Genomic DNA, 15,856 nt, shown 5'->3' with positions numbered 1-15,856 from the left:
TGTTGACCTTCTGTGGTGCGTTTGAGAATCTGAGATAGCTGGTTGCTCAACTATTATGCTGCCATTATAAGTTTCGGTCAACATAAAAGCAAAGTTTTCTTTATAAGACTTCCAGCTTAGTTTAATCTTATTTTGATCTTGCTGCAAGCACACAAATTGGTGGTTGTTAGCATTTCGATGCAGGGGAAACACTTTGAACATCTTGAATTGTAAGTTATTTTTAACGAGATATGTTTTATTTCAGCTTCCAGTAAATGTCAATTATTTTTTCTTTAAATCCTTTCCCTTGTACCTCATAAAAATGATTGTTGTGCTACAATTAAAATCCTGGGCCAGCACAGCATTCATTTGCAGCAGGAAGCGGATGGTCTGATTCATGACTTCAGAACTACACTATCTGAACTAGCAGACGAAGACCAGTTTATGCTGTTGACTTTGAATAGCAAGCAGGTAGTAGCATAATTGTCAGCATAAGATTCACTAATCAGTGGAACTGTGTACTCTGCAACTCCATCTGATACGTCTAACGCTTCTCTGTTAACTGAATCCATGAGACGATATAAAAGGCATTTAATGCTGTTTTTAAAAAAAAATGTTTTCTTGATGAAACTGCTGAATTACATTCTTGGCGAGGGACTCAAAGCAATACACAGTTTTTAAGTAATCTCCATGCAAGCTTTCTCTTGCATTCCTGAAGAGGTTACTAATTATACTGAATGAATTGTCCTAGGTACTGTGTGGTGTTTTCCCCCTTGAAAGAACCTGCATTGATGCCAGCATATTCATTTTCAGCTGTGATCCTAAATTTAAATCCATCCCTCCAGAGGTAAAAATGTGCATTTTGCTGTCAAGCTCAAACAGTGGTGGTAATCACATTCAATAGGAGCATGTGCTTGCTATTGACCTCAAAAGAAGACTTCCACTTCAGGATTTTAAGTGGTTCAAGTAAAGGTTTTGAGGCTTCAGCTACATGTCTTTATGTCTGTCCTAGCATTCCTCAAAGGCCTTGTCTGCTGTAGCATTTTCCCAGTGTCAGTCTAGCATGTGCACAGATCTACCAGTGCTGGCAACTTTATAAGCTCTAGTATAGGTGGTATTAAATGACACAGCTGAAAATGCCTACACCAAATCTGTCATGGCGCTTACACTATATCACTGGTGCAGCTGCACTAATGGTTGAAGAAATGCTGAAAATAGTGTGTCCATACAGGCTAGTGTTGCTACACAGACAATATAGCTGGGAAGGCAAGGGTTTCTTACAAGTTTAATATGGTTCCTACACTGCTGATGAGAGGATGCTGGAGTAGGATACATATAATTCTCTTCCCCATCAGGGCTGAGAACATGCCTGCTAAGTTGGCAGCAGTGTGTCAGACTAAGGAGCAGAGGAGTTGGCTGTCAACCCTGAACTTGATGTAGTGAGTCTGCAAGATGTCCCGCTCCCTTAGGAGTTGCAATCTTTCAGAAGAAAGGAATTGAACTTCGTATTGCGAGTTCTGTTAAGAAGATTAGAGATGTCTTGTTCATTGTGCTGCCATTAGACAGGCAGCCAAGCAGGCAGGCCTGGAAAAAACCCCTAATACTTAAGTTTACAAATTAATAATAAGTAGACTCACCCCCTGGAAAACATGGTATTGGTATTTCCTGATACTAATTCAATAGTTTCTATCCGAGCCACTTGGCTTTTGAGCTCCTCCCTTGATTTGACCCATAGAATGGAGAATTGTGCCCTTTGATATTTTTTTTATTGGCCTGTTGTAATAAATTGATTCAGGGCATTTATAAAGTTCACGTTATTTGTCTTTAACAACTGAGTACTTACTTTTGTGATGTCTTGGAACCACAAGCGTTATTGTTGTCATAAAAATCTGGATGGGTAGATCATACTGACTCTTGCCATTTTTATGGATAGCTGTCTTGCTTCCTCTTGAGAGGTGGGCTTTTGTGTTATAAAATTGATATTGCTTCCAAATGTGAGTCCAATATTACAAGCAGCTTTTCATGCTCTATACCCCTCACTTGCTGCCTTATTTCTTTGGCAGATCATCACAAGGAGACTATAATGGTGGTGAAGGATGAAGATTAAAATGTAATTACCGGTAACTCTTGAGTCAGTTTCCTCTCTTTGCCACCCCACTTTTATGCACCCCCCTCTTCCCTTGTGCTTTATTTCTCATGCTGTGAAGGAAACCTTCAAACTGATTATGCAGTGATTTAGGGCCTTGTGTGTGGAAAGGAGGAATGGAGAGGAAGACAGTGGTGCATGCTTATTTGACTTTTAGTTGTCTCCAGCAGCTAAGAATTACCAATATAATTTATTTTTTTTTATTCACCAACTAGCAACAACTGTTGCAGTACATTGCAGTCACTGTACCTTTAAGCGGGAAAAGTCCAGATAAACACTGAGAGTCCTTATCCTTCCCTCCTGCTTCCATAGTGATGCTTGCTTGGCTTTGTGCCCTAGTTCTGAGAACAGGTGAGCACTGTCTTTCTGATTGCACAGTGCCATTTGCCACGCTGGCTGACAGCATATGGATGCCACAGATGGTTGATTTCCCTTTTCTGTGGAGACTACGCACATCATTTAACACTGGTACATGCAATGTTTGGCAATCTAATCTTGTAGGGAGTGCAAACCTTGATTCAAGTGCATAGTCCATTGTCTTCTACTGTGTCTATCTCATTGACCCGCTTTAAAAAAAAAATAAAATAAAAAAAAATCATTTCTGGTACTTGCTGAGCTTGTTGTGCGTGGTTCCCCTTTTTGAGGTTTATTACTCTGAAACATTTCTCCCTGTGATTTCATTTCCTGGAGTACTCACTTTTACAACTCATCCCATCCTGTCATTTGTCTTTATACTGTGTGCCTTACATTTTATTGCAAATTAATTTGAATGGGTCACTCAAGATGCCATCAGAGAATGCTATCTTGCTTACCTTCTTTGTTCCCTTGCCCCCCACCCAGCCTCCACGCACACAGACCTATACTTAGCTTCTAAATTCATATACTGGTTAGTCCATGAGTCGATATAACATCTGAAACATAGTGACCTCAGTAGAAAGTCTCTTGGTATGTACATATATTTTCTCCTCCCAGGGAGCCTGTGGGAAGAGAACATCTCATTGAGTCTCATAGGGTATGTCTATACTGCAATTAAAAACCTGCGGCTGGCTCGTGCCAGCTGACTCAGACTCGCGGGGTTTGGGCTAAGGGACTGTTTAATTGTGGTGTAGACATTCAGGCCCAGGATCTAAGACCCTGCGAGGTGGGAGGGTCCCAGAGCTCAGGCTGCATCCTGAGCCCGAATGTCTACACCACAATAAACAGTCCCTTTGCCCGAGCCCTGCGAACTCAAGTCAACTGGCAGCTGTGATTTTTTTCAGTGTAGATCTATCCATAGGCTATCTACTGTTGATCTTACATAGTAACTCTTGGCCCTTGGTAAAAACAAAATTTCATTAGAACAGTTAAGATTGAGAGAGCTTCAGTGGTATCCAGTTTACGTCTTCCACCCTAAACACTGTAGTTGTTTACAACAATTCAGTCCTTTTAAAAAAAAAAAAGAAAAAAGAAAAAAAGGCAACTAATGTTGGAATAAACGAACAGCTGAGGTTTTCAGCCAGTTCTCCACTTCTGTGAGATCTTTCTCTGTACACTATCCCCTCAAGTAGTAAAGCTGTTGACCTAATGTAGTAGGGTTGCCAATTTTCTACTCACACACAACCAAACACCCTTGCCCCGCTCCTCTGAGGCCCTGCCCCTGCTCGTTCTATTCCCCACTCCCTCTGTCACTCGCTCTCCCCACCCTCACTCACTCGCTCATTTTCACCAGGCTGGCTCAGGGGGCTGGCGTGCAGGAGGATGTGAGGGTTCCGGCAGGGGGTGCGGATCCTGGGGTGGGGCCAGAAATGAGGAGTTCAGAGTGTGGGAGGGGGCTCTGGGCTGAGGCGGTGGGTTAGGATTGAAGAGGGGGTAAGGGCTCTGGCTGGGGGTGTGGCTCTGGGGTTGGACCAGGGCTGAGGGGTTTGGGGTGCAGGAGGCTGGGACTGAGGGGTTGGAGGGTGGGAGGGGGATCAGGGCAGGGGGTTGGGGCATGGGGGTGGGAGTGAGGGCTCTGGCTGGGGGTGCAGGTGCTGGGGTGGGGAACCTTTTTTTCTGTTACGGGCCATAGACCCACAGAGAGAAAATCAATCGTGGGCCACTCACCCGCCCGGGGGATGCGTGGAGGCTTGGGGCTCCCCTTCACAGTGGGGCGAGCAAGTGGTCGCAGCTCCAGCCCGATGTGGGGGATGGAGGCTTCGGGCTCCCCGCCACAAGGGGTGAGCAGGCCCCCTCCCCCGCAAAGGGGCAAGCAGGCGCTCGTGGCTCCAGCCCCATGGAGGGGGCGGGGCTCAGAGGCTCAGTGCTTCCCCCTGCAACAGGGCAAGCAGGCGCTCAAAGCTCCAGCACCGTGGGGGGGGGGGGAGGGCAGAGGCTCAGGGCTCTGCCTCCCCCTTCCTTGCAATGGGGCAAGCTAGCGCTTGTGGCTCGAGCTCTGCCAGGGGGTGCCGCAGGCTGAATGAAATTAACCACAGATCTGGGCCATAGGTTCCCCACTCCTGTCTTAGCTGTAGGAGCTGAGGGGGGACATGCCAGTGGCTTCCCGGGAGCCGCTGGTGCGGAGGTTAGCAGGGAGCCTACCATCCCCGCTGCACAGCGCCACCAAGTGGACAATCAGCAGCCCGGTCAGTGGTGCTGACCAGAGCTGCCAGGATCTCTTTTCGACCGGGTGTTCCGGTTGAAAACTGGACACCTGGTCACCTTATGAAGTAGGGAAAAAAAATTTTTACATTTCTCAATTATTTTGTTCTTGTGAACCAAATTTCTATAGTGAGTCTTGGTGGTTGGTTTTTCAACTATAGTGGTGTAATTCATTTATTAATAGTGTTGAAACTGAGGATGATATGAGAAAATGGGCAGAATTAGTAGTAGCCCAGATGATATATCAAATCTTACAAAATATGTAAGGGAAATAAGGGGCACAAATACTTCTAAAATAAGTCTGTCTTTATTCCAACTCTATTCAGTGGCAAAGAAAAAATTTCTTTGAGATTATTTCTTGTTGAAATCTGGGAATAATAAATTCAGTTTTCTAAAAGGGCTTTGAGTTGGTAATTGCTCCTCAATTTAACAGGAAGAGAATTTTGTATTCAAATAACATTCTTGATCATTATTTATATTCATAATTGTTTCAAATTTGTATTTAATGCAAAGTTAGCCTGTTCTGACTTATCTCCCTTCTTGAAGCTAATATTTTTTTCTGTCTTTCAACTTACTTATCCCCAGAGAGGATGCAGTGATTATTTCACCAATTATACTTGGGTGTGTACAGTTTAAGCAACTGAACTTAGTTTTCTCTGCCAAACCCTCCCCACTAGCTCCATTCTCCATTGCTATCAAGTTCCATGCCATGAAATCCAGCTTTACAAATGTATTCCACTCTCTTCTATACAGCCAGGCAGTCATTGGATCTTGTCCCTTCCTCCTTTAGAACACTGATTAAGATCTGTTCCCCTCCTTCCCATTTCAGTTGCTTATAACCTTGTGTTTCTTGGTCATCTTCTGTCTTAACAACTGTAATGTTCTTCTGTCGGGGTCTCCCTGCATCTCCCCACCAGTCCATCCAAAATGCTGCTTCAAAACCCTGCACTCTCCCAACAGTTGTAACTGTTTGTTTGTCCCTGTGTCACTCTTTCTCCCCGCCCACCGACCACCTTTTCATACATATGCTACCTTAATATACTGCTTCTGTGAAGCCTCCTTTGACGTTCTTTGAAGTATATATATTGCACCCAGGAGAAAAAAAAATAATTTTGACTTTGTGAATTCAAGCACTCAAGTTACAAATACCAGGATTTTTATTTAATTCAGTGCTCAGGATGCATGGTACTCAGGGAGTGAATAGCATTGGGTATTGAATGAATCTGTTTGTATGACCCCTGCCTAAATTGTTCTGGAAGTTGGAAGGGGTGTGTGAAGTGAATGAGGCAGGGGACTGCAGGAAGAAGACGGATGGTCTCATAGGTAAGGCAGTTGAATGCACCCTGGGAATTGATTCTATCCCTGCCTCTGTCTCAGAGTTTTTATATGGTTCTGGGCAAGTCACCTAAATCAAAAAATTCATTCATGTTCCTCATTGTCTGGGTACCCAGCTCAAGACCCCTGCAATCTGATTTGTAGAATTGCTGAGTGCTCTCAACTACAAGTGAGGTCAGTGGGAGATTTGCTTTGAACATGTAACGTGCAATAAAATGCCAAGTACTGTGAGGAAAAATTAGGTCATGCGCTTCTCAGATTGGGCATCAAGAATATCTGACACTTGTCAATTTTGGCGTTAATCTCTGTGCCTCTATTCCCGAGGTATAAAATAGGGATAGTACAGCCTCACCTCATGGAGGTGGTGTGAAGATAAATTCCTTAATATTTGTAAAGAACTAAGATACTACTATCTGAGCATTACAGAAAAACCCAGGATAAAAATTATCAACTCTTATTCAGTGTAGGGTCTGATGATGTGAAGTAAATAAGGCAGTCACATAGTGTTGAGGATAAAAAGATATATTGAATAGCTATCCATTCAGTGGGGATTGTCCAATCAGTGCATGGGACAAAGGGAAGGGTCTTGTCAAAAAAAATTATGTCATCAAATAATTAGAGGCTATCCTAATTCGTGTGCACCAGGGCCCCAGACTATGATTGTACCGTCAACCTTACTTCTGGCATTTCCTAACTGTTAAGTGTTTAACTTTGAAACCTTAATGCTCTTTTCATGTGGGTTTTGTTTGTAATTTTATAGGTTTTTAAAAAAGCAACATGAAAAACAGGTGTGTTTTTTCAGGAGAACAGCAAAAGGCATGTGACACCAGGGCAGCCATCCCCCCCTTATCAAATTTCAAGTTCCTGTTGCAAAGAAAGGAGTCACTAGGCTAAGCTTCTCAGTGGACAATTTTAAGAATATTTTAATCTAGGCAAAAATATTTTTCCCTAACCTCATTATAATAAATGACCAAACTGTTTCTGCTGAAATGTTCTGGAAGAAATTAGCCTGAGGCAGACACTGAGCATGGTTAAAATAACCCAGCTGGTTAAAATTTGGCAAAATTATAAGCAATTGAAGATGGGGTGGTGGTATGGAATATGTTGTGCAGCCCTTAACTAAGGGTTTGCAACTTGTGCTGCTTCTAATGATGAAAATCAATATATTTTGCACATATCTTAAGACACTCCCTCCACTGAAAAATTGCTCCTCTTTTTCTTCAATAGTCTGTTTTCATTATTTGATTGGACATTAAGTTCTTGGGGCAGACACATTATCTTATTTGATTGTAAGGTGTCTCACAACTCTGGTACTCTACAAGTAAAGTTGGCAGTTGGAGTTGAATTTCTGTCATTGATAATGGGATAACAGTATTCAAAATAATGAGACTTTTTTTTTTTTTGGTCAATATTAATCAGTTGCTTCCCCTTATCTGGGGAGGAGAATTACTAGATCACATTGAAATTGACTTAGCAAGCATGATCCTAATAGAATGAAACAACTTTACTCATATAATTTGTGAAATTCACTTAAGAAACGGAGGTGACCATTTTGGGCTTTAGTCTGGATGGATTTATTCAAAAGTCCATAGTCAATAGTGCAGACAGCTGCACTGAATAAATCAAATTGATGACAAGTGAGGAAAAAAACTTCATGATAGTCTGCAGAGGGTTGGAAACATGTTGTCCACCTGAAAAATAAGGTTTCATAACTTGCCCAAAGCAAAGATTTAATGAAGCAGTTGCAGTCTTCTGAAGGATCCGCCACTGTACAAAATGTAAAGCAAACTAGATGGACCACATTTGTTCTGTGGTGGTTAATCCTACTTATGGGACTGTTTGTCTGATGCATACGCTTTCAGTGTGTTCATGTTGGAGATCATTTTCTTTGAGTCCAATGGATTAATATTTATACTTGAAAAACATTTTTTTGTTGAGAAGGGTTCACATTTTTGGTTTTGTGTGTGTGCATGCGCATGCAGATGTGGAAGAGAATATTCTAGTAGTTGTATGACTTTTTAGCCAGAAGACGTGGAGGAAGAGATTAACATTTCACATCTGCAATTGTCAGATATACCTACTATAAATCTTTACTTACATCCCCCACTAGTCAGCATTCTAGATTCACCAACATCTGTCTTGCTGTTTTTCACCTCATGCTGTTTTCTGAACCTGGGAAATTCACAGCAGTCCTGGTAATTAGCTAGAAAAGACAATAAGTTTTGATGGATTTTCTATTAGGAAAATATCCTAAATGAGACTTTAGTGGCTTTAATATTGTGTGTGTGGAATGTGAGAGGGTGGTGGGGGGTGGTTCTCAGGGGCCCTGTGATTCATGCTCTAATTGCAACATGAAACCTGGGTTTGATTCTTGTGGGAGAGGTGCATCTTGAAATGGAACTACTGAAGAGAGAATAGGCTAATCCCCGGAGGGTAAGGAACACTTTTCATGTGTTTGCAGTGACTCCTCACACTGTTCTAGGAACAGCATTGACAGGGTTGAAGGGGAGTCCCATCTGGTCGGCCTCCACTGAAAGAAGGCTTCTGTGACAAGGGGTCTCTGGGGGAAAGGGAGAGGTATCTGCTAGCCATGAGAGAGAAGATATTTCATTCTTGAAACTGCAGTGCTATACAAATAATATATTGACTTTATAAATGTCTTTGCACAGCAGCCTGTATCTTGACCAATACTTGTAAATTTGACCTCTTCACCCTGAACTTATATTAAAGCTGGACAAACTTTTTAAAGTAAGATGCAGAAATAGACAATCTGTTCGATATATTGAAACCCAGTCACTTCTACTGCTAGACTTCAGCCTCCCTGTTTGACACCTTTAACCAGACCTAACTTCAACATAAAAATGAAATAAGCCATGAAATTAGTAATCACTGGCTAGATCATGTTGTTTATTGTGTTGTGGTAGCTGTATTGGTCCTAGGATATGAGAGACAAGGTGGGTGAGATAATCTTTTATTAGACCAACTTCTATTGATGGAAGAGACAGAGACAAGTGAGCTCTGGGTTGCTCAAAAGCTTGTCTCCGTCTCTTCTGCCAACAAAAGTTGGTCTAATAAAATATCTTTACCACTTTGTCTCTAGCTATATCATGACTGTTCTACCCACATAGGAAGGACTGGGCTATCTTGCCAGGACGGAATTGTTCTAGAATGGCAGAAATTACAGATCTTCCATGCTATCCTCCTCATCTAGAGCAGACCAGTTTTGGGGCCAAGGAAAGTGGGGGAGAGAACTGATGTGAGCATAGGAGAGGGGAAGAGATTGCCTATTCCAGTGCTGTAATACACTGTTGGATTGTTTGCAGAAAAGACTCAGTATTTGTAGAAAAAGCACTGTTAAAGAGTTGCAGGAAGTTATAACCCACTTTCATAATTAATGTTTGGGGGAGGAGGGAGAAGATCCTGTGGGATGAATTAGCATTTCTTGGGTTTATATGCAAACAAAGATTAGGCTAGCTAATGTTAAAGCAAATATCCACTGACCCAAACTGCCTTTTCCATGCCAGAGGTAAGATTCCATTTAGAATCTGGTGCTCTGGCCATTTGTTTAAAAATGACACGTTTCATTGGTCTTTTAAGTTTATGTGGTGAGACACATTTTCATACGTTGTCTGCAAACGACTTTTCAGGAAACAATTTAAGTTTTAACAAGCTTGTTTTTAGCATTTCAGAATCTGCTGCCTAACTAACACACACATCTGTTTGGTCTGAACTGCATGTGTCACCATTGTTCCAGATTTCAGAGTAGCAGCCGTGTTAGTCTGTATTCGCAAGGACTCCTTTTCATTGTTCCAGACTGAGCCACTGTTAGTTTTTAGCTGCATATGCTCAACAAAGACTTGGAACATTATTATCTTGGCTTTGCCAGCAAACTCAGTGTCTGTTTTGTAAACAGTTATGTTTGCTGTTCTAAAATCTGGTAGATAGCACTTTTAAAGCAAATGGCACTAGTCCCATGTTAACTAAAAGCAATAAATGTATGTGGTCAATTAAACTTCTGAAAGAATATCAGTTTTGCAATGACAACACAGCCTGTATGCTGAGCTACTTTGGCTTTCTGGTGGTTTCATTCTTGTCGTTCTTTAGTTTGTCGTTATCTGACTTAGTCACAACTCAAACATTTCCCTTGTTTTTTTTTTTTAATCTGAAGAACGTGTGCTGTACCTACATATAATATGAAAAGTCACCTTGCTGTCTGAAATTCGTGTAAATGTTTCATTTTAATGAATTAACATTCCCAGATCCTAAAACATGAATGCTACTTTGAATTCATGTTTAAAAGAGGTGGTATATTGGCTGTGTAAAGTCAAACTGTAAAGCTGCCCCCGCTTCCACCCCACATCCACTCCACTCCTTCCCCATAGTCTCCACCCTGCCCCACCTCTTTCCACCCCCAACTCTGCCCCCACTCCACTCCTTCCCCTGAGCCACGTCCCGGGGAACTGCAGCAGGGGTCGGGTGCAGCCTGCACTCACCGGGTGGTGGGAAGTGTAGAGACCTGGCCCCAACCTGTTCCGTGCCTCCGGTGAGTGCTGAGGGGCTGTTCCCCCCGCCCACAAGTCCCAAGGCTGGGAGCCAGGGGAACAGAGCAGAGCCGGCTGAGGCTGGGTCACTCCACTTCCTGCTGCTCTGTGAGTGCGGAGTCCTGCAATCACCAGACGTGAGGAAGTGGAGTGACCCGGCCCCGACCCGCTCCGGTCCTCTGGCTCATGCCCCTGCCCCCAAGCTTGCTCCTGCCCCCACAGACCTTGGGCACATGCCTCCGCCCCCGCGGGGGTGCTGCATAGGGCACCACTATGTCTAGGGACAGTCCTGTCTGTGGTGAAGGGAATTAAGGAAGGAAGGGACATGCCTGGAATAAAACAGCCACTCTTTGAAAATATAACTGATACCAGAAACTAAGATTTTCAATTTGTTTGAAGCTTTAGTGAAAGTTGTGATTTCATGTCATTGGGAGTAAGATTATTTCATGTTTTCCTAATCTTTCATAATCTGGTAAATTGTTCCTATTCTTTGCAGTACAGTAGAACCTTAGTGGGTCCCCTGTTAAAAATGTCTTCGTTGTAGCTAATTGTAGCTGTGTATGTGAAAGGGAGGGGTTATGGAGAATATTCTGATTTAAACTGCTGATCTAAAATGTGTGGAATAAAGTTGAGAGGGACATGGGTTTTGTTTTGCTTGTGCCATCATCTTTGCCAAAATGAGCAGAGTATGGGAAGAAAGGAATGTCACTCACCTCACCCCTTGTAAATGTAGATTTGTAGAACGTTAAATATAAACATTTCTCCTGTTCCATCAGTGCGTTGAGATTTTTAAGGACTAATAATTAGCAGCTCAATTAAACAGAAACTGTATTCGCTGGACCTCAGTGGCACAGCAGCTGCAGTCTTATTTTGATCAGAGACAATTTGTCTTCTGTATTGCAGAGGTGGGGTGACGGATTAGGTCTTTTACTGCCTCCCTAACCAGACAGTGATGTTTGTGATTCTTCCACAGTACTGGAAATGTAAAGGCTCCTTCACTAAGAACATGTCAAGGGAATCTTCCCACCATATGATATGCTGGTCTCCTAGACTGATTGACAGACTAGGGTTGAGGTGCAGGGCTGAGGCCGGGAATGAGAGGTTCAGGGTGTCACAAACATCCTTACATTTGGCTGAAGGACATTTGTTTCCCCTGTAAACACTGAACTACATACTCAGTCTTGTGATATTTGACCAGGGTAGACGTTCTTGTTTTTTTTCATTGCTTTCCCATGCTGCTGTCAGGGGAAATGACCCATTTTGACAAGGCTGCTACTGCCAGTGATGGATTCAAATGCCACTGTTTGTATTAAACTTTTACTGCAAACTTTTCTCCCTCTCATGAGATAGTTTCCATCATGCCCCTGCCCTCTCTACAGTTCAGAAGATGTTTTACCAAAAAAGAAAAAAAATGAAAAAAATCCAAGATCAGTACAAGGTTTCACAGTTGTGCAGTTTGTACACAAGGCAAAAGTTCCAAAACAACTTTTGGGCTTCCCAAAATTTTAATATATTATGAAATATTTAGAAAAAAACCAGTTAGTCCTGAGGATTTGTATGGTCCCAATCAAATACTCAAGGAGCTGACTGAGGAGATAGCTGAGCCATTAAAGGTTATCTTGAAAAGTCATGGAAGATGGGAGAGATTCCAGAATACTGGAAAAGGGCAAGTATAGTGCCCATCTATAAAAAGGGAAATAAGGACAACCCGGGGAATTACAGACCAATCAGCTTAACTTCTGTACCCGGAAAGATAATGGAACAAATAATCAATCAATTTGCAAACACCTAGAAGACAGTAAGTTGATAAGTAAAAGTCAGCATGGATTTGTCAAGAACAAATCATGTCAAACCAACCTGATAGCTTTCTTTGACATGGTAACAAGCCTTGTGGATAGGGGGGAAGCGGTAGATGTGGTATATCTTGACTTCAGTAAACCTCTTGATACTGTCTCATATGATCTCATAAACAAACTAAGGAAATGCAACCTAGGTGGAACTACTATAAGGTGGCTGTATAACTGGTTGTAAAACGTTTCCCAGAGAGCAGTGTTCAGTGGTTCACAGTCATGCTGGAAGGGCATAATGAGTGGGGTCTCACAGGGTCCAGTTCTGTTCAATATCTTCATCAGTGATTTAGATAAAGGCATAGAGTACACTTAAAAAGTTTGCAGATGATACCAAGCTGGGAGGGGTTGCAAATGCTTTGGAGGATAGGATTATAATTCAAAATTATCTGGACAAACTAGAGAAATGGTCTGAAGTAAATAGGATGAAATTCAATAAAGTCAAATGCAAAGTACTCCACTTTTGAAGGAACAATCAGTTGCACACATACAAAATGGGGAATGACTACTTAGGAAGGAGTTCTGTGAAAGGGATCTGGAGGTCATAGTGGATCACAAGCTAAATATGAGTCAACAGTGTAACGCTGTTGCAAAAAAAGCAAACATCATTCTGGGATGCATTAGCAGGAGAGTTGTAAGAAAGACACGAGGAGTAATTCTTCCGCTCTACTCCGCGCTGATTAGGCCTCAACTGGACTATTGTATCCAATTCTAGGCGCCACATTTCAGGAAAGATGTGTACAAATTGGAGAAAGTCCAGAGAAGAGCAACAAAAATGATTAAAGGTCTAGAAAACATGATTTGTGAGGGAAGATTGAAAAAATTAGGTTAGTTTAGTCTGGAGAAGAGAAGACTGAGAGGGGACATAAGTTTTCAAGTACATAAAAGGTTGTTACAAGGAGGAGGGAAAGAAATTGTTGTTCTTCAACTCTGAGCATAGGACAAGAAGCAATGGGCTTAAATTGCAGCAAGGGAGGTTTAGGTTGGACATTAGGAAAAACTTTCTTACTGTCAGAGTGGTTGAGCACTGGAATAAATTGCCTAGGGAGGTTGTGGAATCTCCATCATTGGAGATTTTTAAGAGCAGGTTAGACAAACATCTGTCAGGGATGGGCTAGTTCAGTGGTTTTCAAACTGCAGGTCGCTACCCAGTACTGAGTCACGGAATGTAAGGCATTCGGTCACTGTGTTTCTGGTCAGCGCCGCCAACCAGGCCATTAAAAGTCCCGTCGGCAGTGCTGCCTGGATAAGGCAGGCTAGTCCCTACCTGTTCTGACACCACGCTGCACCGCAGAAGTGGCCAGCAGCAGGTCCGGCTCCTAGGCAGTGGGGCCACTGGGCTCCGCATGCTGCCCCCATCCAGAGCACTGGCTCTCCACTCCCACTGGCCGGGAACCAGCCAATCGGAGCAGGGGGGTGCAGTGCCTTCAGGAGAGAGCTGCGCGGAGCCGCTTGTGCACCTCTGCTTAGGAGCCAGACCTGCTGCTGACCGCTTCCGGGGCACAGTGCAGTCCATGGTGCCAGGACAGGCAGGAAGCCTGCCTTAGCACTGCTGCTGACCGGGAGCTGCCTGAGGTAAACCCGTGCCCCAATCCCCTGCCTCAGCCCTGAGGCCCCCCCCCCCAAACCTGGAGCCCCTCCTGTACCCCAAACCCGTTATCCCTGACCCCACCCCAGATCCTGCACCCACAGCCCTGATCCCCTCCCGCATCCTGAACCCCTCATTCCCGGCCTCACCCCCTCACCTCAACCCTGTGCCCCAGCCCTGAGCCCCTCTCAAACCCCTCAGTCCCAGCTCTGTTGGGTCGTGGGCATCAAAAGTTTTCTTCAACTGGGTCGCCAGAAAAAAGTTTGAAAACCACTGGTCTAGATAATAGTTAGTCCTGCCATGAGGTCAGGCCTCTCAAGGTCCCTTCCAGTCCTGTGATTCTATGAATCATTGTAGTATCTGAGTGCCTAGGAAGATAGGGAAACTTTTAGGCTTCCAAAATAAACAGGGTTCTTTAATGTTATCTTAAGGATGATTCTGCTGGGCCAATTGCTAACAAACCCAAAGTGATAATTTCTTTGATCACCAGCACACGATTACATAATGGGTGGTTCTTCATAATGCTTAAAAACTGAACAAGTAGGCCTAATAGTATGGCAAGAAACCTTTATAGTTCCTTTTTAGCAGTCTCTGTGTTAAATGAATATTGCTATAATTAAAGTGACGCAAATTCTCAAATATTTCATGTAAATGAAGTATCCACTACGGGAAACCTTGTAAAGTTACAATATATTCTTTAGAGATTTCTGTGTCTGCACTAAGATTTTAGCTTTGAAGTCATAAATACTTAAAAAGCTGAATAAATGCAAAAAGGGAAATAAGATGTACAAAGAGGACAATAAAAATACTTTGTTTTATAAAACTCTCTTATATTTAGTAGTGGAGCATAATTTGTGCAGAACTCATTGCTGGCAGAATAGAAAAGAAAGATCCTGATGCAGTATTGCCTCTGTGACAGTGGGATGCTACTAGTTGATTTGCTTCTCTCACTGTATAGCTGCTGTAGCATGCTGAAAGATTTTATTGTTTTATGAATAAGTCATGCAGGCTGAAGCAGATGGCATAACGAGTGAAGAGACAGTTACCAGGGGAGCTTGGAGAGAAGTTCAAGGGCACTCAGGGAATCTTTAGACATTTAGAGAGGCAGGTATAATTGAAGAGGGGAAGGGAAACCCCTGAAAGAATTGAACAGTGAAACCTGAGGGGGGGGGACTTTTTGAAATGACCAGAGAGCCTTGAAAAAGAAATTAGAACAGTGTAGGGAGCATGTGCAGGATTGGAGAGCTTGTAGTGGACTGGAATTTCCAGAAAGAAAACTGAAGCTGCTCACAACTAAAATATAACCACATTGACTTTAGTAATGTGTGTTTGTATCTTTTTCTACAGTTGCTTTAGGTCGTAATCAACCCCTGAAAAAAGAGAAACCAAAATGGAAAAGTGATTACCCAATGACAGATGGACAGCTGCGCAGTAAAAGAGATGAGTTTTGGGACACAGCACCAGCTTTTGAAGGCCGCAAGGAGATTTGGGATGCCCTCAAGGCTGCTGCACATGCGTTTGAGAGCAATGATCATGAACTGGCACAAGCAATCATTGATGGTGCAAACATAACGCTACCACATGGTAGGTTTGTCTGAGATGGACAGAACCTGAGCAAGAATAGTAACAGGGTAAATGGGAATGGAAGGATTGTGAGTATAGTTTACCATCTGGGAATAAATTTATGAGACACACAATATCCTAGAAGTCCTTGTTTGTTGATAGGTCACTCGATAATGACAGTCATTTTTCTCTGTTTACCATATTGATGTTGAAAGAAACCAGAATTTTGCTGGGATTCAAA

General features: G+C 42.9%; 1 protein-coding gene across 2 annotated transcripts in view; it reads left to right on the top strand.

The window, feature by feature from the left end:
• Positions 1-15,856, top strand: part of UBTD2 (ubiquitin domain containing 2) — a 117,092-nt gene that overhangs the window by 41,074 nt on the left and 60,162 nt on the right. The window contains exons 1-2 of one of the 2 annotated variants that reach the window (XM_073355813.2): positions 2,038-2,089; positions 15,400-15,636. In XM_073355813.2, the coding sequence (XP_073211914.1) occupies positions 15,462-15,636 (175 nt within the window). In that variant the 5' untranslated portion in view covers positions 2,038-2,089; positions 15,400-15,461. Of the gene's footprint in view, positions 1-2,037; positions 2,090-15,399; positions 15,637-15,856 lie in introns of those variants that run through there. The other variant, XM_073355812.2, reaches the window with a different exon arrangement.

The sequence above is a fragment of the Lepidochelys kempii genome, chromosome 8 (genome assembly GCF_965140285.1).
Source record: "Lepidochelys kempii isolate rLepKem1 chromosome 8, rLepKem1.hap1, whole genome shotgun sequence".
NCBI lineage: Eukaryota > Metazoa > Chordata > Testudines > Cheloniidae > Lepidochelys > Lepidochelys kempii.
Note: the sequence above shows the minus strand (reverse complement) of the source record. Positions and strands in the feature narration are given on the sequence as shown.